The following is a 22,535-nucleotide window of genomic DNA, read 5'->3' on the forward strand; positions in this document are numbered from 1 at the left end:
AAACAATTCCAAATTAACCAAAAACGATTTGTCATTAAATATGCTAGACCGTATGTATGTACAATAAGCATGACGACTCAATAAACTTACCTAAGGAGAGCTATCTTTTTTTCTTTAATTATCTCTATGGAATTAAAAGAAGAGATATAGCGATGAGATGAATTTTTGGATTTCCAAGATGATTCTGTTACGTGAAATATTCGACAATTGATTGAAGTCCAATTGAAGAATGTTTCTCAAAGTTATTTGCCGTAATTTAGTTCCAAGAGAATTTATATTCGTCAAAGCCAGAAAATGCTCGATATACGCACGGTATTTAGATCAAAAGTATGTATGAGGCCATTTTGACTCAAGTCTCAAGTCTCGATAAACAAAGAAGAAACAAATACAATAATCGAAGCAAGCATCGCTGCAAGGAAATTCGAGATATCCAATTCATTATGCTATTTTCTCCGTTCGTGAAGATTATTAAATTAATTAAGTTCCTCTAATTTTTTTATAAAATACCGTCAAATTTTTAATTTTTAATTTTATTATTTTAATTTTTAATTTTACATTTATTATTTAATTTATTTAATTTATTTTATTTTAATAATAGGATATATATATTATGTATTAATTTATTAAAATATTATATTTCATATTAAATTATTATATTTCATAAATAAAAATTTTTAACAACTTTGTAATATATATATTGTACATATAAATTTTATCTTTCATATTTTTTTAAAATAATTAAATTTATTTTCATTATCAATTTAACCGCAATTTTGCTAGCTTCATTATCCTATTTTTTTGCAGGTCTTATACAAGTCATTCACAATCTATATATTTCTTTACATTAAAACAATAAGACGATACACGATAAAAAGTCATCGACCTTTCGCTTACATGCGTTTGTATAATCATCAATGTATTCCGCTGCGATATCTACATATATCTGTTTGGATGAAATATACAGGGTGTTCGAAAAGTATCGAAATCCCTTAATATTTCGGAAAATACGCATTTTCGAGAAAAATGTTTCAGATAAAAGTTGTATGGCTTTAAGTGGCGCATTACGTAGCAATCTTATTATGACCTTGAAGAGTGTTGTCAAGATCACGTGAAGATCACCTTTAATTTCTTAAATAGTTTATTTTACGTTTATTTTGCTTTTAAAAAAAAGTATGCAATTTGTAACTAGCAGCTACATATATTCTTTTGAAAATAACCATGTGTTTTCTTTACACCAAATTATTGGTCTCATTATTCTGTGATAAAAGTATTAACTGTTTAAGGTGTAAGATTACCGAGAACTGAATGTTTCACAAGATATTTTATATTTTATATCAAAATGCTGTAAACACTTCGTCTCATAACTCAAAAAGTACTTAATGAAAAATGAAAAATACTTTATTATATAGTGTTTTGAAAAGCTCTCGTAGTAAGCTACACGATCGAATATGCAATAAAAAAATAGGTTTCATTTAAAAAATTGAAGGTGACCTTCACGTGACCTTGACAACACTCTTCAAGGTCATAATAATATTGCTATGTAATGCGCCACTTAAAGCCCTATAACTTTTGTCTAAAACATTTTTTTCAAAAATACGTATTTTCCGAAATATTAAGAAGTTTCGATACTTTTCGAACACCCTGTATATCCAATAGAAAGAGAGAGGCATATCTATTATTTATGATATTTAATTGTAAATATATAAATTAGAAGTACTTATAGCAAATTAAGCTATTATAATAATTACTGTCAAAAAAAGTTTCTTTTTACGTCACGTTTGTAAAAAAAAACAGCATCTACTTTATAAATATTTATTTAATATAAAATTATCGCTAATTTTATATTATAAATATATTAAATTTTATATTGAATAAATTTTTATATTAAATATATTGTAATATGGTAAATTACAAGTCGTGCAATAATAAAAAATAAACTGCACAAGTATCAACTTGTTAAGGAATGTTTTTTATTAAAAAAAAGCACATATTAAAAAATTAGAAAATAGTAAACGATACGATACATCGATATATCCGGTCGAATTTTAACAGCATGTATGCCGAATTGCAAATGATCGTATATATAGATAGATTTGTATTTTTAATTAATTTGTATATTGTCTGATTTCTTAAATAATATTACTTTCAAACATCTTTCGAACATCTTTAATCGCGATTAAGTTTATTTTTGATATAAGTAAAATATTAATATCTAGCTAATCCATAAAGATTTATACAATATATATATATATTTATCATAAATTAACATAATAGCACAAAAAACTTAAAAACTGTTGTATAATAATAATAATACAGTAAAGCTGGAAAGATGATTTTTTGTATCTCAGAAAATACGAGAATGAGTCATTTAAATTACGGCACTTCCGCTTGCAATGTTTTATTGCATATGAAACGTATGAATTTTTTAATGAATAATTAACAATGAATAATTAACAATTACTTACATGTTAAATATATAAATTGCTTATCACAAGTAATCTATATCTTATCTAGGGATGGGATTAAGTTTAATATGTAAAATAAAATCTTAAAAATCCGAATCAAATCCAATAATCAAGTTTTATTTTCTAAGAAAAAAAATCATAAGAAATAATATTTCATATATTGTATTATTTCATATACTTGCGAAGTAATCGAATCTAGAATAGTTATTATATTTATAGAATTTTAGATTGAAATTACACTTGCAAAATTTGAAATAGTACTTTCTATCGTAAAGGATCAAATCTTTTAGAAATAATACTCGAATTCTAAAATTAAAAAATCTATTTATACATACTGTTACATATAATATATAGATATATTATACTATTATATATAATATATATACTATACATGTACTATAAATTGCTATATATATTATTATATATATATACACATATATACTATATACTATATATATATATATATATATATATATATATATACATATACATATATATACTATCATATATATTAAATATTTTATGTTATACTGTTTGTAAAAGTTTTTAATTATAATAAAAACAATATATTAAAATTTAGTTTTTGCTTTGTACAAACATTTTAATGCAACGTAAAATTTCTAAAAACTCATAAAAAATTGAAACATATTTGATCCAAGTTCAAGTGTACTTAAAAGTACTGTTTTTTTTCCGAGGTAATAGGTAATCATAAAGTTCGAAACCAAAAAATTCGAACCTATTTGTAAAGATACTTAATCCCATCTCGTTAATCTTATCATATTGTACTTATTTCTTAATATCGTCCGTCTTCTTTATCTGTGAGTAATTGTCTACCAACTTGCGTCTCACATTAGCCAATCTTTCCACGCTGATCGCTTGTATATTGCCTAGACGCGAATTATCGAGCAGCGTCTTTAGATTTCGTTTATCATCCAAATCGATCATGCTGCAACTTTTGCCTCTGTTTGTCGACAACGCGGACGATGACCCGAAAAACGATAGTAACGGCAACTCTTTAATGCTTGGACTTTTTTCAGTGAACTGTTTGGAAACAAATTTTTCGCTATCCGAGGATTTGGCGGACGGTATTAATAGATTCTTCAGCTTCACTGGACTGGAATTGGCACTACATGATGTAATCTTCTGTAAAATATTAGAATTGGATCGTGCGACATCGTTTTGCGAGTTCGTAAGATGCTGGCTAATGCCAGGAAACGTTACAGAACGATTCTCCGAATTGGGAAAACAATGTCCCTTTGACAAAGTAGGCTCTTTAGGCAGGAACTTGAAAGAAACCGTCGTGGTAGATAAATTCGTGAGTTGTACGTCTCGACTCGACGTATCGATCGAACTATCATTCATATTGTTGCATTTATTTCTTCTTTCTTCATCATTTGTATCACCGACATCAAAGTTGTTCGAATAATCGTTAATATTCCAGCTGCTCTGTGCTTTCCTGTTCCGAATGTCTAATTGACACATTTTATTTGGCACATATTTCAACGTATCTACGCTCTCTGCTTTCTCCGTGATACTCCTATTCTCGAAATTCGACGTACTTCTATTCACTGGACTGCCATTCAGCGATCTTGAAGTATTGCTCGTCGAAGCGAATGCTATCGAAGCATCTTGCAACGTCAGCATCATCGAATTGATCATCGAGTACGATCTCTGCATATGCAAAGTTGGTCTGCCATCGACAAGTTCAGTTTTCTCGAAATTCTTCTCCACGAAATTGTTCACCACGCCAACATCGACGGCGTCCCGTAAATCGGAAGAACTCTGCGCGTCCCGTATGCGAACAAACGAGGAATTTCTAAACGATAAGCGATTTAATTTCTCCATACTAGCTTGCAGCTCCAACTCCCATTGCGTGAACCTGCTTTCGCTGCCATCTACGGATCTCTTGTCAATATGTTCTGGGTTCTCCTTCGTCGAACATAATTTCTGTAAATTTTAGAAATGACAGAAATTGGTAATTCTAATGTTTTATGTTCGAGATACAGGATTGTATATTTTACTAACTTTGATATCGTGCAGTTTTTCATTATTTTCACTTTGATTATATCTAATCGGGGATATTTTACAATTGCTGAACTCGTTCTCGTACTTCTGACACGTATCTGAACCTATTAGTTCGGCCCCAACACCAGGTTCTCGTGGTCCATTAGCTACTATATCTGGAATATAAATATACTTTAAGGAAAAAAAACCTATATAACTTAGAATTTAAAGGCTTGAGAGCCGTACGCGGATAGTGGTGCGTCGATTCCAACAAAATTTAATTTTTTTTAGTTGAAATTAAATAATTGTGCACGGGGCACGAATTTTGCTTGGTACACTGTTAAGACATTCGGAAAATAATCTCAATTCGAAAAAAAACCTATTCTTGTATTTCCAAAACGTATTTCAAAATACCATAATCTCTTCGTTGCTGATGTATTTGATTACTGATGCTCTCCAACGTCCGAAGGCTGGTTGCATAATTACGTTTAACTTCCTTAACGGTTTGCTGCAGATACTCCACTCTTTCCTTTTGCGTTGCTAGCATCTGATCGCATTGAGCCTTTACATCGAAATACGGTCGTGCCTTTATCATTGCCCGGCGATGCTTTTCCTCCAATTGCAGGAGTTTTTTCTCAGCGTCGTGAAACAACATCGCTCTTCTGTAATGCTCTCGGCCGCACTCAGCTTTTTGATTTTCCGCGTCCATGACCTACATAAAAAATATGCAATTTTATCTCTTTGTTATTATACGTCTATATCTTCGTCTATCATAAAAATCAATTGATATTTGAGATTTTCGCGGTATACACAAATATTAGAATTGATTTTCGGGTTTGAACCGCGTAGACTTTTTGTTTGATTCGAACGTTTCGTGAACATTTCAGCTCACTTCATCAGGGAGGAACAGCCTGATACTTAATAATAAAAATCAATTATTTTTAAATTAATTTCAACAACATAAATAAAATAAGCATGTTGTACATTCTAGTCTGACCTTCATGGTGGCATGATTGAGCATGTCCTGCCATGCTTGATCAAAATTCCACTCATGCTGATGAGACATGAATCGTGCTTCGGCCAGAGCAACCGTTTCTTTCGCAGCTGCATGAATTTCGCTGGTTCTTTGAAACAGCTGTGCTTGTTGCTGACATTGCACCTGCAAATTGCGCGAGAAAATATTTCATTATTTTATTTACACAATAGTTCAGCTTGTTATATATATATATATATATATTGCAATTTTATCTATAATTGCAATTTTAATTAATTAATGCACATAAAATAATTGGTATTAATATATAAAAATTATATTAAAAACAAAGTGTGTTGAATAATATAAAAAAAATAAAACAAAATTATATATAATATTATATATATAAAATTTTTAAAAAACTTGAAAAATAATATACTGAAAATTATATTATTGTATAAACAATTCATTTATTGTTTCAGCTATTTACTGAAAAAGAAAATCAGTTTTATACAATTTTCAGTACTATTCTTCAAGTTTTTTTTTATAAAATAATAAGATTATAATTGGATATTCTTATACCTGAGCTTGACGAGCCATCTCCAATGCTTCGTAATAACATCTTGCCTTTTCAATACAACTAGTGCCAAGCTTATCAGAAATTTCTTTCAGCCTTCTTGTTGTATCAGAAAGAAGCTGTCTAAAGGCAGTGTGAGCTTCCTAAAAATAAATTTAAAAATCATAAATTAATATTACTAGTATATTTTATCTAAATATATATAATTGTTCTTGTGCATATTATATTATAAATGTGTGTGTATATAGAAATAAATATTACAATAGATGAAGTATTATTTCTCTTACATTCAATTCAGTCTCCAATTTATTTATATCATCTGTCGCATTGTTCAAGTTTTCCAACTCGATCTAAAAGACACATATCTCTAATTTGTACCTTGAAGTGCAGAAGAGATCATATAAAGATTTAGTTTAAAGTAACTCTCTTAGATTTTAATAAAAATACACTTAATTGATTTCTTTTCGTGTAAAAATAAAAAAAATAAAAAATATAATTTATCATTCAATGCTGTAAAAAAGTCATTAAGCATTAAAGATGACACTAAACGGAAAGTTGCAAATACTTAGCTGTAACTATACATGTATTAAACAATATATATTTTTCTATTTTTAAATATTTGCATAATATTCTTTTGTATATATGCAGGGTGAAAAAAAATACTGACTCCGAAAATATCTAAAAAAATATAAGTTTATTTATAGAAAACTGTCAGATAAAAGTTATAGGGTTTGAAAAGATCTATTTATTGATCTTATCAGTTTGACTTGGAGTGACGTCGTCAAAGTTAAGACAAAATTACCTTGAATTTTTTAAATGGAATCATATTTTTTTATATATAAATCGATCCCTCGCAATATTCTGCATAAAAAGTTATGACAGGAGGTCAAAAAGTGAATAGTTTACGAGATATTTTATACTTTAATTTGACATAATCTTACATAAACTATAAAATATATTTCATAAAATATTAATTTTTATAAAATTTGTTTTAAATTTTATTATATACTTTTTTTATCGATAATTTTAATTTTTTTAATTTTTATTTTCACGCGAAAAGAGATCGACTAAGTGTACTATTTATATCAAAATCTAAAAAGATTATTTTATCGGCAAAGAGAAACCTACTTTTAAGAGTCTTTGTTAAAAGACTTTTCTTTAGACAAAATATGACAAGGAGAGTCTGCATATATATATCGATCATATTCATGCGAGATAATTGCCTCAATTAAATCGCTTGCTTATGAAATAATTTTTTTTAATGATACATTGTCGCTACAGAGATTCAAACACAATCGGATTCACTCATAATCAAATACATCTTACATATTCATGCAAAGAAAAGTGAAAGCAAAATAGGACAATGTACCAGGCGGAGATAGACACTCGAATTAGTCGCCCGTCAAAACATAACCTAACTTAATCATTTTATTGAGTCGATAACCCGTCTATAAACAGCTGAAATCAATCACGATCCGGATAAGAAATTAGGATAATAATTCAATAATAATGACTTTTACCTGTATACGCGGGTCCAATGGGCCTACGCCGTTCTCCACAATGTCCATGCTTAAAATTGAAAATATTAAAAGTACAAAATATTTTTAAACCGAACATATACTAAAAATGAAAGAATAAATATTTCAGAAATGTATATTTTTATAATTACACTTTATTATTGGCCACTTTCGCAGGTATTTGTTGCGCGGTTCGAGAGCAATGTCAACTCGGGAACGCCATCATGAGTTAACAAATAAAAGTGCAGTTTCAAGTGCACCTAAGGCCCTGCGCACAATAGAGAAAATATTAGGAATAAATATTAAATATTATTAGGAATAGGAATTATTTTAAAATAATAAAGTCAGAAAGACTCTGATATACAAATACAAATTCAGATATAAAAAAAAGCCTTTTATACTTTTTTATATTTTTAAAGAATCTTTATTTTATCCAAATTTGTATTTGTATATCAGAGAGTTTTTTCGATTTTATTATTTTAAAATAATTCCTAATATTTAATATTTATTCCTAATATTTTTTCTATTTTGTGCCAGGCCTTATTGTTAGAGCTGTCAAACGTCAAACTGTCATATGGCTCCGAAACGTTGTTGCCAGTTTCTTCAAGACACGCGCCTATCTTCAGGGTGCGTTCGGTTTGGGCGCTCACGCTTATAAGCGCTGTTTTCAATCGTTCGGTTTGGTATCTGAGAGGTACCATTTCATGCGCAGCGTGTTGCCGCAGCAGTTCGTTGCTATTGGTTGAAGAATTGTTACTAGATGCTGCAAAATAAATTTCACCATATTTTGCTTCAGCACTGTGAAGTTCAATCGAACGAACAGTAAGGGTGCCGGCACATGCAGCGTAACTTGCGTAAGCGTAACCTGCGTATTCTAGTAATTTTAACAGAAGTTACGCCATTTTGGGCTCGAGATTCACATAGGGCGTATTTTACGTAAATGTGAAAAAAGCGTAACTAATTTAACCAATCACAGATTAGAGTTTCTGTTAGATATTCTAACAGAAATGCAAAACAAATTTGTGATTGGTTTTCGTAACTTACGCATCTGAAAAGGTACGCGTCATGTGAAGCCCGGACATGTGTGAAGCGTAATATTTGTAGTATATCTGCACTTAGTACACCTCGTGTGTTTTTGAGGCTATGTAAAAAGATTATCGGTGATACCATGGTAGACTCGTCATTACAAAAGGTAAAACTAATTTATATTTATATTGATTACGTTATAATTAATAATATATAAAGTTAAAATTCTAATACGAATCTTTTATATTAATAGGTGATTGTGGGATCAGAATACATAAATTCTGATTTATTATTACTTATTATTTGGAAACGGTGGCAGAGATGGAAGAAGAAGCAAACAGTTCAACAGTGGAAAATTAGAAAAAATCACTTATTAAAACTGTTTGCAATCTGGAAAATACTATCTGAAAAGAAAGAAGTTCGTCGTATGTGATTCTTATTCATTTTTATTTGCAAATTTGTTGTTCTAATCGTTCAATTTTATACTTGGAAACATTTGCATTTTTGGTAGTCAATATTCTTAAAAATGATGGTGTTTCTGGAATATTTGTACTCTGAAACTGTGATACATGACGGCACACTATTGAAATTGTGCTCTCTGTGTTTAATAATAAGTCAGATATCTGTAAAAAATGTACATACATATTCTTTAGTATTAAAATATATACATTATAGCGAACAAAATTACTTGCCTGGTTTACAAGTATCCCTGCATATTTTGTATCAAACTGTTGTAAAATTAGACACAGATATATTTGTTTATCAATGTGGTAGATGACAGAAATTTTTTTATGATTTTTATTTTCAATGATGCATACTTCTTCTGTATTCTGACATAAGCATTGCTTTACAAAAGCTAAAATAAAATAATTAATAATTAAAAGTATGTCTATGGATAATCTAAAATTATATAACGTTAATATTGCAAAGAGATTATTACGAATTAATGGCTCTCCCTCTATTACGATAAACTTTTGCATCCGTTCTGGCTTATTTTTTAGCCAGCTAACATGTAATTTCCTAAAATCAATTGTTTTGTATTATTTTATTTTGTAATAATAAGAACATAAAGTATAATCAGACTATAAAGCTACTTTTTAACTTACCCTGATTTGATTCTCATTCATTTTTATTTGCAAATTTTTTGTGCGAATAATCACTGACGAGGTACTGTTAGTGGAATAAATGCACTCTCTCTCTGCACCACGATACACTTCCGTCAGTTTCTTGAATCGGCGTAATAAAACAGCGTAGTCTGCGTATCCTAGTAATATTTTACGCCGAAGTGTAAAATTACTAGAATACGCATGTTACGCTTACGCAAGTTACGCTGCATGTGCCGGCACCCTTACAACTTCAAAGCGAACGATGTGAATAACGCTTAAAAGCGTGTAAGCGCCCAAACCGAACGCACCCTCATCAAGTCTATCATCATCGCGAACAAATATATCTGGAAGCGGCTATCTTCAGATGGGAAAACATTTAATGATGCCGAATGTACCTCGGTTAATAAAAGAACTTAGGACAATTTGCTTCTATAACTTCTAATATATTTTTGTATCCATAGAAAAGTGTTTTTTGATAGAGCTTTTATTGGGTTCTAGGAATTCCTTATTCGATAACCAATCAGTACGTCCGACAAACATTTCGTCCAATTTTGTTACATGTGAATGTAATCACACCCTGGATTGTAGGGATACGTCATCGATCCATACATTGCGCTACTGCCATGATGTATATATTTAGAGAATGTATGTATTGTATATGTATATATTTGTCATGTGTGCATGTGTGTATATACATGTGGGTTAATAGTGGTTAGTAGTTAACCGCGAATTCCTGCTATGAGTTGATATCAATGCCAATTGTAACACTAATGAAGTTGTGTCTTATTAAAAAAAACCCAACACTTGTATACCTCAACAACAGCGTAGCGAAATAATAAGTGTTTTACAGAAACCCTTGGGTGTACAATTCCGAAAATAAACGAAACTTTAGATATGCCGTTGGCAACTCTAACGGCTCCTTGGACCGAGCACCGCATAAATGAGAAGGTACAAAAAATTTATTAATTTTTCTTCATATATACATATATATTTTTTTTTACATGTATGATTTAAAATACAAATATATATATTTTACCTTTTCTTTTTAAATATATTTCTCTTCTTTATTTCAACATTTAATACATTTTCTAATATACTTTTATCTTATACTTGTTGCTTTAGCAAAGTACAGAGATTCTTCCGGCCGAAAATCAGGAAGAAGCAATGATTCAAGGAAACTTAATGGAAAGATCAAATGGTTGTTCGGAGTCTCATGAGATTGAAGTACGTGATATGGTACGGGAGGGTTATGAAAAAGCTGAACCTTCTCATTTTGAACTATTGAAAGTCCTTGGGCAAGGTTCCTTTGGCAAGGTAGAAATAACATAAAAATACATGAAAATGCATAAAAATGAATGAGAATGCTTTAAACGCATAAAAATGCATAAATGCACGTAATATATATATTTAAATATTTTTGCAATAATTGTTAATAATTACAATAATTATACTTTGCATATACAGGGTGTAACAAAACTGTTGGTTGCTATTTCAGGTGCATATTCAATTCATCGAAATGAGCAAAAATGTTCATATAAACATATGTCTTAAAATATGTCAATTTTATGTTACAGTCATGGTTGGGTTGAAGCTTAAGATAATTACAAAGCATATTATTTTATTTCCAACAATACAAACTAATAATAAAAGTTTTAGTTACAAACTAATAATAAAAGTTATATGTTGTTTAATTGCTGCTTGTTTTGTGAAAATAAAAAATTTGTTTAATGCAGAAATGGCAAATACAAGTAGAATACGCTCCTAAAATAGTAGCCCATAGTTTGTTACACCTTGTCACACCTCTTTATATATGTATGATTTAATTTAATTTTTAAATATTTGTAGGTATTTTTAGTAAGAAAGGTTGTTGGAAAGGATAGTGGCACACTATATGCTATGAAAGTCTTAAAAAAGGCAACGTTAAAAGGTACCAGAAGACACTATTAAATATTGATAAATATATTTTTGATTGTTATAATTATAATTATTTCATTGTGCATTTGTCTTTAGTTCGTGATAGAGTTAGAACTAAAATGGAAAGAAATATATTGGTCGATGTAGAACATCCGTTTATTGTTCGATTGCACTATGCATTTCAAACGGAAGGAAAACTCTATCTAATTCTAGATTTTTTAAGAGGGGGTGATCTCTTTTCCAGATTATCCAAAGAGGTAATTATTATTTGAAAATGACTAAATGTATTGTTGCCTTGTTCCGACGTTTGAAAAAGCCTAAAAATATGTTATATCACGAGAAAATGTAATAATCATTTTGATAAGAAATTGTATATAAATAATATATTGTAGATATATCATTATTTATATAGTAATATCGAATGTTATGAGATATTTTATAATTTATGTACCTTTAGTGTCAAATTTAGATATAAAATATCTTGTAAACTATATTTTTTAGCTATCTTACTCTTATAACATTTTATGCAGAAAATTGTGAGGAATCGATTTATTATAAAAAAATTATAGTACCATTTAAAGAAACGTCCTTCAAATAACCTTGAGAAATGTTCTACAGAAAAAAGTTAGTAGCGTCATCTTCTGTTCCCCTTCAAATCAAACAACTTTTGTTTAAAATATTTTGTTGTACAATAAGAAATGAAAAGGTTTTTGGGGATGGTCGATTAAAATTGGACACCATATTTTAATGTTTTAGGTAATGTTTACAGAGGAGGACGTTAAATTTTATTTGGCCGAATTAGCACTCGCTCTGGATCATATACATAAGCTCGGAATTATTTATCGAGATCTCAAGCCTGAAAAGTTTGTATTTGTTCGCGATATACTGCGAGTCGTATATATGTCTCTTTTGTAATATAGATATCCATTATTAGTGCATTCGATTAATTTTCTCTTTTTTATATAATATAGTATTTTGTTGGATACAGAAGGCCACATATCTTTGACAGATTTTGGCTTAAGCAAACAACCATTGGATGATTCAAAAGCTTATTCATTTTGTGGCACTGTTGAATATATGGCACCGGAAATTGTCAACAGAAAAGGGCATACTTTTACGTCGGATTGGTGGAGTTTTGGTGTCTTAATGGTTCGATTTTATATATCTTAATGTGCAACTGATGAAAACTAAGATATTAAAAGAAATTAAAAATTAATTTAATTTTTTAGGGTGTATTCCTTACGTCAAAATTTGTCCAAGTATTTCGTAAATATTCTTCAATATTTTCACACTTCAATATTTTCAGTTTGAAATGCTGACAGGTGCTCTTCCATTCCAAGGTGCAAACCGTAAAGAAACGATGACGCAAATCTTGAAAGCTAAACTCGGAATGCCACATAATCTTTCACCAGAAGCACAAGCACTTTTGAGGGTATTGTTTAAGAGAAATCCGGCGAACCGCCTTGGTTCTGGTAATATAAAAAAAATCTATTATTTTAATATTTTATATATTAAAATATAGCCTTTTATATATCTTTTTATTCTTAGGTGGGGTGGAAGAAATTAAAAGCCATATTTTCTTTGCTACTATCGATTGGGATGCTCTTTGTAAAAAAGAGATAAGACCACCATTTAAACCAGCTGTTAGAGAAGATGATGCATTTTACTTTGATAATGAATTCACCTGTAAAACACCTAAAGGTGACCAATCTCCTTCTTAAAAACAGAAGAAAAAGGAAGAATAGTGGAGTAAACTCAAATTAATAATAATTAAATGTGGGTTCTGATATCTTTGTGAATTCTTGCATCTTTTCAGATTCTCCAGGGGTACCACCTAGCGCAACTGCTCACGAATTATTTCGTGGATTCAGTTTTGTTGCACCCTGTTTGCTTGCGGATGTGGATCATGCAAAGTCTCCGGAAAGCAAAACCTACGATAGTATCAGCGCTGTCTTCCCAGCTTATGTTAATTCCGTTTCTATAACTGACGAATATGAATTCAAGCACGAGATTGGCAAAGGAAGCTATAGCGTGGTTTACTTAGCGGTCCATATAGCATCCAAAATGGAGTATGCTGTGAAGGTAATATCTCATGCAAAATTGATATGGAATGTATTTTTAAGTTACACTTGAAGTAAAAAAAAATATTTAAATAAAACTAAATAAAATAGGTGATCGAAAAATCAAAACGAGATCCGACAGAAGAAATAGAAATTTTATTACGATACGGTAGACATCCTCATATCGTAACATTGAGAGCTGTTCACGAAGACGACAAACGAGTATATCTCGTATTGGAACTTCTGCGCGGTGGTGAGCTTATTGACCGTTTGCTACAGAGACGAAACTTCACTGAACGCGAAGCTGCCGAAGTCATTCACACTATCACAAATGTGGTGCATTATCTTCACGAGAACGGAGTAAGTTGTAATCTTCAGAAATACGAGTACTAAATGACTTTGTACATGTATCTTAATCTTTACACACGTATTTATACAAAGCAAAAAACGATACATTATTATTGCATTAAAAGAAAGAAAAAAAAAACAGGTTGTTCATAGAGATTTGAAGCCATCGAATATTCTATATGCAAAACCTGGTGGTGATCCAACGACACTTTGTATATGCGATCTCGGGTTCGCAAAACAATTACGAGCGGAAAACGGTTTATTAATGACGCCTTGTTATACGGCAAACTTTGTAGCCCCTGAAGTGTTGAAACGCCAAGGATATGATGCAGCATGTGACATTTGGTCACTCGGAGTTCTATTATACATCATGTTAGCTGGGTAATAAAAAAAAAGAAATATTATGAACAGGATGTCTGCTGGAAAAACTGGGAATCAAGGGTTTTTTTTATCTTGAAAAGTCCAGAAATTCTCATGGAATTTTATTGAGACTCGGGGAATTTTTTTAAAAATTGTGTCTGATAATTTTATTCTTATATATTACAAGAGGTCGATAATCCGCTGATTGGTCGAGTTAGCAATCATATATAATCGCTTTCTTTATAATCGTATGAAGAGTAAACATTAGAAAGTGCATATATTGAAGAAATTTATTTTAAAAAACAGCATCTACATATTTTCTTATTTTACCTAGAATTTTAAACGAAAATATCTGAAAGATCAGGAAATTCTCGGGGCATTTTTTTATAAGATTCGAGTAGACACTGTATGAAAGTGATTACTTATTATATTGATTTATTTTTTTTTTTTCGCAACACCTAGGTACACGCCTTTCCGTAACAGTCCAGGAGACAGCGCGAGCGATATATTAGACCGGATCGGGCCGGGATATATAGATGTGGAAAGCGGGATATGGTGCCATATTTCGAATGAAGCTAAAGAGCTAGTTAAGAGGATGTTGCATGTAGATCCCACTCGAAGGCCTACAGCAACAGTTATTTTAAAATATTCATGGATTGTAAATCGACACCGCATACCTCAAAAAATATTACCTGACGTTATTAAGGATCCGCATAGTTTGAAGGTAATGTCAAAATACACAAAATATATTTGTCACTTCCATTGAACAAATGTGTCATGTGTAGTTATAAATGCGACATTATTTCTATATTTTCTGACAAATCTACACAGATCTGTACAATATTTTACAAAATAAATCCTATTTCTCAGATAGCAGTAGCTGCGACGTATAGAGCAATGGCGAGTAGTCCAAGATCACCCCATATTGGTCCTGTGGTTATGTCCGAATTAGCACGTCGTAGAACACAAGGCAAAACTGCTAGCCCCACTCAAGTTTAAAACTTATTAATATCTCTTGTATATGACAGGTTCAACTTTTAGATTCAAGATTTACTAAAAAATTGGGAGATACATAGAGTATAACAAAGTTGTTTAAAGTACAAGCGATTTAAAATATTGGAAACAGTTTAAATTGACGATATCGTGATTAATCTCTCAATTAATCTTTTAATCTCGTCAATGGAGAGTTTACGGAGGAACGTTTATGACAGAGCCGAATGTGATATTTATTTATAATTTTCCATATATATTGTCTTTAATATATACTATATATATACGCGCCTATATTTGTCACATGTTGCCATGGCTCGGGAAAGTGCAAACATTCGTGACAATAGTTGTCAGAAAGTATGTACTTTCTTAGAATTATTTCTGAATATTTTTTTATTTAATCATATTTCATCATAGATATAACATGAAAGATGTTGAAGTAATCATGTTGAAATAATAATCAATTACAATTCTCAAATAATCCATAAATATTTAATAACATAAAAGTATTTTAATGTATTATGTGTAAAATTTTATCTGTGCAATGTAGTTAGGACAAATTAATTTTTTTTAACTACATGTGTATACCGAATAAGTGTCTTATATATTTCCGCCTAAACTTTGAAATTTTAAAAACGTTTCTGAAAATTCCAGTGTTTTTATGGGCACGAGTTCTAAAAGATGTGTGATGTGATTGCGAAATCGTGCAAAATTATTTAATCATTGTTTAATTGTAATATTTAGCTAATAATTTGTTAAATAAAATTAAAATTGTATAAATTACACAACAGTTGTCATATTGGTGTTTCAAAGAAAACTATTTTTAGAGCGAATAAGCTTTTTCCTAAATTGACATGATGCCCACGTTTATGCTAACAAATCTCAGGGAACATCAGACGCTGATTTTTTTCAAACTTTTACAGTTTCTCATGTCAAAAGATGGAGAAATTTGTTATTGTTTTTGATTGGCTATCGCATGGCTTTTAGCCAATCAACTTGCAACTTTTCTGTAAGAGCCGAATTTGCGCATACGTTTCTTTTGCGAATGAATTCAAGAATCGAGCCCTGGTACCTTGTCGACCATGTCGGAATCGTGACGTCAGAGGCGAGAAAACACACGCTAAAATTTTTAAGATGCCATTTCTAAATAAAAACATATTTGCATAAAATAACACTTAAGATCTCTTTAATACACTTCTAAAAAACGACGAAAACTATCCTTTTTCCTTTATAATCAATCAACAGGTGTAAAATATAATATTATGAGGCCCAGTCCGTCTGGTCTTTGCACATGCGCAGTCATTCCGCATGTCAAAGTTTAATATCTCGATTATTTTACGGTTGTTGATTGACTGTCAAGGGAAAAGAATAGTTTTCGGCGTTTTTTAGAAGTGTATTAAAGAGATCTTAAGTGTTATTTTATGCAAATATGTTTTTATTTAGAAATGGCATCTAAGAAATCTCAACGTGTTATTTCTCGCCTCTGACGTCACGATTCCAATATGGCTGCGGTGAGCACCCAGGAGCCTCGGATCTACAATAGATGTAGTAAGCTTTAGGGTCATTCCACAATAGGTTGCAAATGTCCTCGTTGCCAGTTGACAATTGCGAATTGACCAATCAGAGCAAAGCAACTTGTCAGCTAATTGGTCAATCTGCAACTGTCAACTGGCAACGGGGGTATTTGCAACCTATTGTGGAATGACCCTTAAGGTGATGCTGGAGTGTACTCTGTTTTACCGACGAAATGTTAATTTTTATAACTTTATGTTTATTTTTTATTGGTTTTATGCAGGGACCCGGACCGAACCGGAACCAAAACCGATAACCGTTCCATAACCGTTTTTTTAGTAGAACCGAAACTGTAAACCGTATTGAAATTCTATTAAATTTATAACACCGGAACCATAACCGGACCGTTAAATTATTTTCGGTTTACGGTTCTTTTCGGTATTTTTTTCTGTTTTTGCGCAAATGACGGAAATGTCATGATAACTGTCTCCTCGAAGTGCAATTATAATTATTTTCTAAATATTCTGAAACGTGTATGTATTATCGCAATAGTGATAGCAGTGAGAATATTATATTTTCCGTTTTATATATATATATATATACATATATAAAGTATATATAAATTATATTACTTTAAAAAATTATTAATTTTTATGACATATGAAAATATATTTATATATGTACCTATCTATATTATATATACCTATATCTAAATATATTTTCATGTATAATATAAAGTGTTGTTTATTTATATGTCATAAAAATTAATAATAATTTTTTAAAGTAATATAATTTAAAAATTAATTAGAAAAACGAAAAGTAAAAATTTTTAAAAACCGGAACCGTAACCGAAAAAATCATAATTTAAACGGTTTCGGTTTTTTTATTTATCAAAAAACCGAAACTGGAACCGGAACAGTTATTAAATATTTTATTAAACCGTAACCGAAACCGAACCCTAATTTTGTTTCGGTCCGGATCCCTGGTTTTATGTACTGAGAACTTTATTGCGCATCTGTACCAATATCGGGGAACCAATTTATTGCTCTTTTTTATGTTATTATTTCGGTTTTGCACATGTTTTACATAAATCAAATTTTTTGTTTTTTTTTAAGGTTAAACTTCTAAACTCAATTTTAAAGGTTTCCTGTTATTCTTTCACATGCTCTCCTTGCCTTCCTGAGCTTATTTTGTATTTGCAAACTGTATAACTTTAATAAAAAATAAATATTTGTATGAACTGACAGCTTGTTGGTAAATTTTCAAAATTTTTTCTTTTTTCTTAATCAAAGATGACCACCCATGCCTTTATTAACATATGTACTTTAATCCCTGAAAAGGATTTTTAATTTTATAAAAGCAATAAAAAATAAACAAAATCACAAATTATAATAAATTTTGTCGGTAAAACAGAGTCAACTCCAGCATCACCTTAAGCTGAGAAATTAACCAATCATATTCGATTATTCTTCTCACATTCAACTATGATTGGCTCGTTGTCAGTTGACAGTTGCGGATTGACCAATCAAAGCAAAGTAACTTGTCAGCTGATTGGTCAATTTACAACTGTCAATTTGTAACCTATTGTCGAGTAAAGCCTAGTCTACAATAGAGTCGTAAGGTCGTAAACGTAAGAAATTGACCAATCAGAATTGAATTCGAGGAGAATAATCGACTGTGATTGGTCAATTTCTTACGTTTACGACCTTACGACTCTATTGTAGACTAGGCTTAACCCTTAGGGTCATTCCACAATAGGGGTGCGTTCGTAAACCTTATTCTATGAGGTATAGGTTAACTTTACGGGGACTAGGCAGGTGAATGTGTAGGGACACATCGATCTCCAAGGACTACCTAAAGTTTATGAACGATCTTGAGGTAAAACGATCGCGTAAGATAAATTTGTCAAATGTAATTATCATCATATTATTTTGAATAATTATCTTCATCACTGTTTATTTGTAGAATTCTAATGTAGATGAACTTTAATCTCAGTTTAATTTACTTTTTATTTTTTTTTAACTTTTAGAATTAGAAAAAGATGAAAAGTAAGTTAAACCAAAATTAAAATTAATTTGCGTTAAAGAAGTGATATATAATATTTAGAAATAAATGAAAAAATCATACAAATTAACAATTAGTATTAATAATCTTATCGACTTCTAATATTACTATATATTTACCATTCATTATTCAATGTTCGAACTCCTTCTCATCTCCACCATAAAGCATACCTCCAGACATCTTGGAAGATTGTAGGATTTCTTCAAGTGGTAAAATGTGAAAAGTGCGTTTCTGCGCATGACGGGTAAACTCTACCTCAGTCGCGAGCAGGGGTGCGTTCAGAAACAACACTCGGGAGCACCCGACCACCCAATTGCCGTTCAAAAATCAATCGAGAGCACCATAGTATTATTTGGGTGGCCCGTTCAGAAACGTCCCGGGTACTCCCTATTGAGTGACTTTTGCACCCTGCTCTTTCATCAGAGTGTGAAAATCTCCCGATCGAGAGTATGTCGTTCAGAAACGTACATACCGAGGAGACCACCTTATCCCCACCACTTCACTCACCCGAACTCCCGGCAATCATCTTCTAAAGCGGGGAGCACACAAACTTGCATAGGCGCATAAGCGTATACATAAGAAATTTGATTGGTTTATTTTCTTATGCATACGTTTATGGACCAATCAAATTTCTTATGCATACGCTTATCAGTGTGTGAGACGGGCCGGTCTATTACAAAAATATTTATATTTTTAATAATATTATTAATAATTAATAATATTACAAAAAATTTTGCAGAATTATGTGATCATGATACATCTTTTTATCTGTACCAGAGAGAAGCCTGAGAGAGGCCATGCCGGCGATTTTCGTGGGACGCTTTTACTAGGCCGTACAGCAGCGCCGTGCATCCACTTTTAGGAATTGGAACTACGTATCCACATCCACTTTTCGATACCATCGATTATTTGGTTCATATCCGTGCTAAATACATTCACTTTCATTTCTAGAAGTAAAATCTAAAATCATTTCTTACGCATGTGTGTCCACACATCTTATATCCATAAATTATAGATAAGAAATACATTTCGCGTATATAAATAAATTTATAAAAAGATATATATATATATATATTTTATATGCGATATTTTACATTTTAACATATACATATATACACTACGTACGCGCACGGATGAATATATATTATATATATGTGCGCATATATACAATTAAAATAGTAAAAGTAAAATTATATAATTATATAAAATTATATATAATTATATAAAATTAAAAATATAATTATATAAAATTAAAATTAAAATTATATAATTAAAATAGTAAAAGTAAAATTATATACATTTTATAATATATTTATTTACTGAATTTTTGCAATTAAAAGACATCAACACGACTTAAATCGGATAATTTTTGATTATTCATATATATTTATTAATTAAAAATTATCCGATTCATGCGTCATCGTGTGTTTGATGTCGTTCTAATAACTGTAAAAATTTCATTAATCTATTATACATTTACTTTCAAAAAGGTAAAATAAAAAATAAAGGTTTAAGTCCTTATATATTTCATAAGACATTTAAATTCGTGATTATATATTTGTTATTATATATATATATATATATATATAGATTAATTATATTAAAGGTCTCCGGATGTCAAAGCGAGAGGACGAGAACGATGAGAGAGCAAAACGAGATCATGTCGTCAGTTTGGCAGTCTTTTACGCGAGGCTTTCTTCATTTATAGTATTTCACGAATACATATGTATATGGATATGTCATCTTACTATAGAAAATAACATTTTTATAATTCGCATTTTGTCTGCTGAAAATAATTTTAATGGATTAAAGATTAAATCATCCGATTTATGTCGTGTTTGGTGTCATTTTAATCGCTAAAATTTCATTAATCCATTAAAATTATTTCCAAATCGATAAAATACAAATTAAAAGTTTTAATTTTTATGTATAAAATGTTTATATTCGCGTGAATTATCGTAGATAAGGAAAGGTTCCCGATGTCGTCGAAGCGAGAGCGAGAACGAATAAAGAGCGAGCGAGATGACGTATCATCAAAGAGTTCCGAAGTCTCCTCGCGAGGCTTCCTTTATCTAATCTTTCATATATCATATGTCATGTTACTATAGAAAATAAAATTTTGATAATTCGCAATATATCGAATTGAAAATAATTTTAACGGATTAATGAGACTTTTGCGATTAAAATGACACCAAACACGACATAAATCGGATGATTTAATCTTTAATCCATTAAAATTATTTTCAGCAGACAAAATGCGAATTATAAAAATGTTATTTTCTATAGTAAGATGACATATACATATACATATGTATTCGTGAAATACTATAAATGAAGAAAGCCTCGCGTAAAAGACTGCCAAACTGACGACATGATCTCGTTTTCCTCCTCGCTTCGACATCCGGAGACCTTTAATATAATTAATCTATATATATATATATATATATATATATATATATATATATATAATAACAAATATATAATCACGAATTTAAATGTCTTATGAAATATATAAGGACTTAAACCTTTATTTTTTATTTTACCTTTTTGAAAGTAAATGTATAATAGATTAATGAAATTTTTACAGTTATTAGAACGACATCAAACACACGATGACGCATGAATCGGATAATTTTTAATTAATAAATATATATGAATAATCAAAAATTATCCGATTTAAGTCGTGTTTGATGTCTTTTAATTGCAAAAATTCAGTAAATAAATATATTATAAAATTATAATTTTACTTTTACTATTTTAATTGTATATATGCGCACGTATATATAATATATATTCATCCGTGCGCGTACGTAGTGTATACATATATGTATATGTTAAAATGTAAAAATATCGCATATAAAATATATATATATCTTTTTTTAAATTTATTTATATACGCGAAATGTATTTCTTATCTATAATTTATGGATATAAGATGTGTGGACACACATGCGTAAGAAATGATTTTAGATTTTACTTCTAGAAATGAAAGTGGATGTATTTAGCACGGACATGAACCAAATAATCGATGGTATCGAAAAGTGGATGTGGATACGTAGTTCCAATTCCTAAAAGTGGATGCACGGCGCTGCTGTACGGCCTAGTAAAAGCGTCCCACGAAAATCGCCGGCATGGCCTCTCTCAGGCTTCTCTCTGTCTGTACATATACCTCACTGATGCTATGTCCGCCGCGCATGCGCGAGAAAACCCGGCCCGTCTCACAACACTGACGCTTATGCGCCTATGCAAGTTTGTGTGCTCCCCGCTTAAGTATTGTTTCTGAACGCAGCCCAGGGTACATAAGGAGCACCCTGGGTAATTCCTCAAGAACTTTCTGAACACATGTGGGTAAAGGTACCTTTTCATGTGTCGCTCATCGCTCGTTTTCGGCGATATAATGACGTCACGTAATCGCTAGCGACATGATTTTCTAGTTGGATTTTTCTAACTACAAGCGATATTAACAAGTGTGAAAGCAACTTTGAAATTTATGAATCAAATGGATAATCAAAGTGTAAATAATTTTATAATGAATATTAAACATATATAATAATAATATTTTATAATGTTATTTTATATGTAATGAAAATGTAAATATAAATCTGTTGATATAGGTTAT

At 30.5% G+C, this 22,535-nt stretch overlaps 3 protein-coding genes across 5 annotated transcripts; 1 reads left to right on the forward strand and 2 right to left on the reverse strand.

Annotated features, from left to right (window-relative positions):
* Positions 1-1,948: 1,948 nt before the first annotated feature.
* LOC145948395 (uncharacterized) lies at positions 1,949-7,800 on the reverse strand. 3 transcript variants are annotated; one of them, XM_083058085.1, is made up of 8 exons: positions 7,689-7,800; positions 7,540-7,588; positions 6,307-6,369; positions 6,025-6,162; positions 5,467-5,628; positions 4,884-5,181; positions 4,491-4,645; positions 1,949-4,412 (listed from the first exon to the last, which is right to left on the reverse strand). In XM_083058085.1, exons 2-8 carry the CDS (start codon positions 7,585-7,587, stop codon positions 3,252-3,254), a joined length of 2,025 nt encoding a protein of 674 aa, XP_082914211.1. In that variant the 5' UTR covers position 7,588; positions 7,689-7,800; the 3' UTR covers positions 1,949-3,251. The 3 variants fall into 3 exon arrangements, with proteins under 3 accessions (XP_082914211.1, XP_082914213.1, XP_082914212.1); XM_083058087.1 differs by having other exon boundaries at positions 6,307-6,397; positions 7,689-7,753; XM_083058086.1 differs by lacking the exon at positions 6,307-6,369.
* Positions 7,801-9,001: 1,201 nt separating this feature from the next.
* Positions 9,002-9,900, reverse strand: LOC145948392 (uncharacterized). Its single transcript, XM_083058080.1, has 4 exons — positions 9,669-9,900; positions 9,503-9,582; positions 9,255-9,418; positions 9,002-9,185 (listed from the first exon to the last, which is right to left on the reverse strand). The coding sequence occupies exons 1-4, from the start codon at positions 9,683-9,685 to the stop codon at positions 9,009-9,011; spliced, it is 438 nt and encodes a 145-aa protein (XP_082914206.1). The 5' UTR covers positions 9,686-9,900; the 3' UTR covers positions 9,002-9,008.
* A 453-nt stretch (positions 9,901-10,353) lies between these two features.
* On the forward strand, positions 10,354-16,128 carry LOC145948391 (ribosomal protein S6 kinase 2 beta-like). Its single transcript, XM_083058079.1, has 13 exons — positions 10,354-10,616; positions 10,791-10,982; positions 11,514-11,595; positions 11,679-11,839; positions 12,339-12,445; positions 12,554-12,731; positions 12,889-13,054; positions 13,131-13,283; positions 13,399-13,664; positions 13,754-14,002; positions 14,133-14,371; positions 14,813-15,074; positions 15,221-16,128. The coding sequence occupies exons 1-13, from the start codon at positions 10,563-10,565 to the stop codon at positions 15,347-15,349; spliced, it is 2,238 nt and encodes a 745-aa protein (XP_082914205.1). The 5' UTR covers positions 10,354-10,562; the 3' UTR covers positions 15,350-16,128.
* The last annotated feature ends 6,407 nt before the right edge of the window (positions 16,129-22,535 follow it).

Source organism: Prenolepis imparis, unplaced genomic scaffold (assembly GCF_030444845.1).
Source record: "Prenolepis imparis isolate NDT839.2.m4 unplaced genomic scaffold, iyPreImpa1.0 SCAF_365, whole genome shotgun sequence".
NCBI classification, from domain to species: Eukaryota; Metazoa; Arthropoda; class Insecta; order Hymenoptera; family Formicidae; genus Prenolepis; species Prenolepis imparis.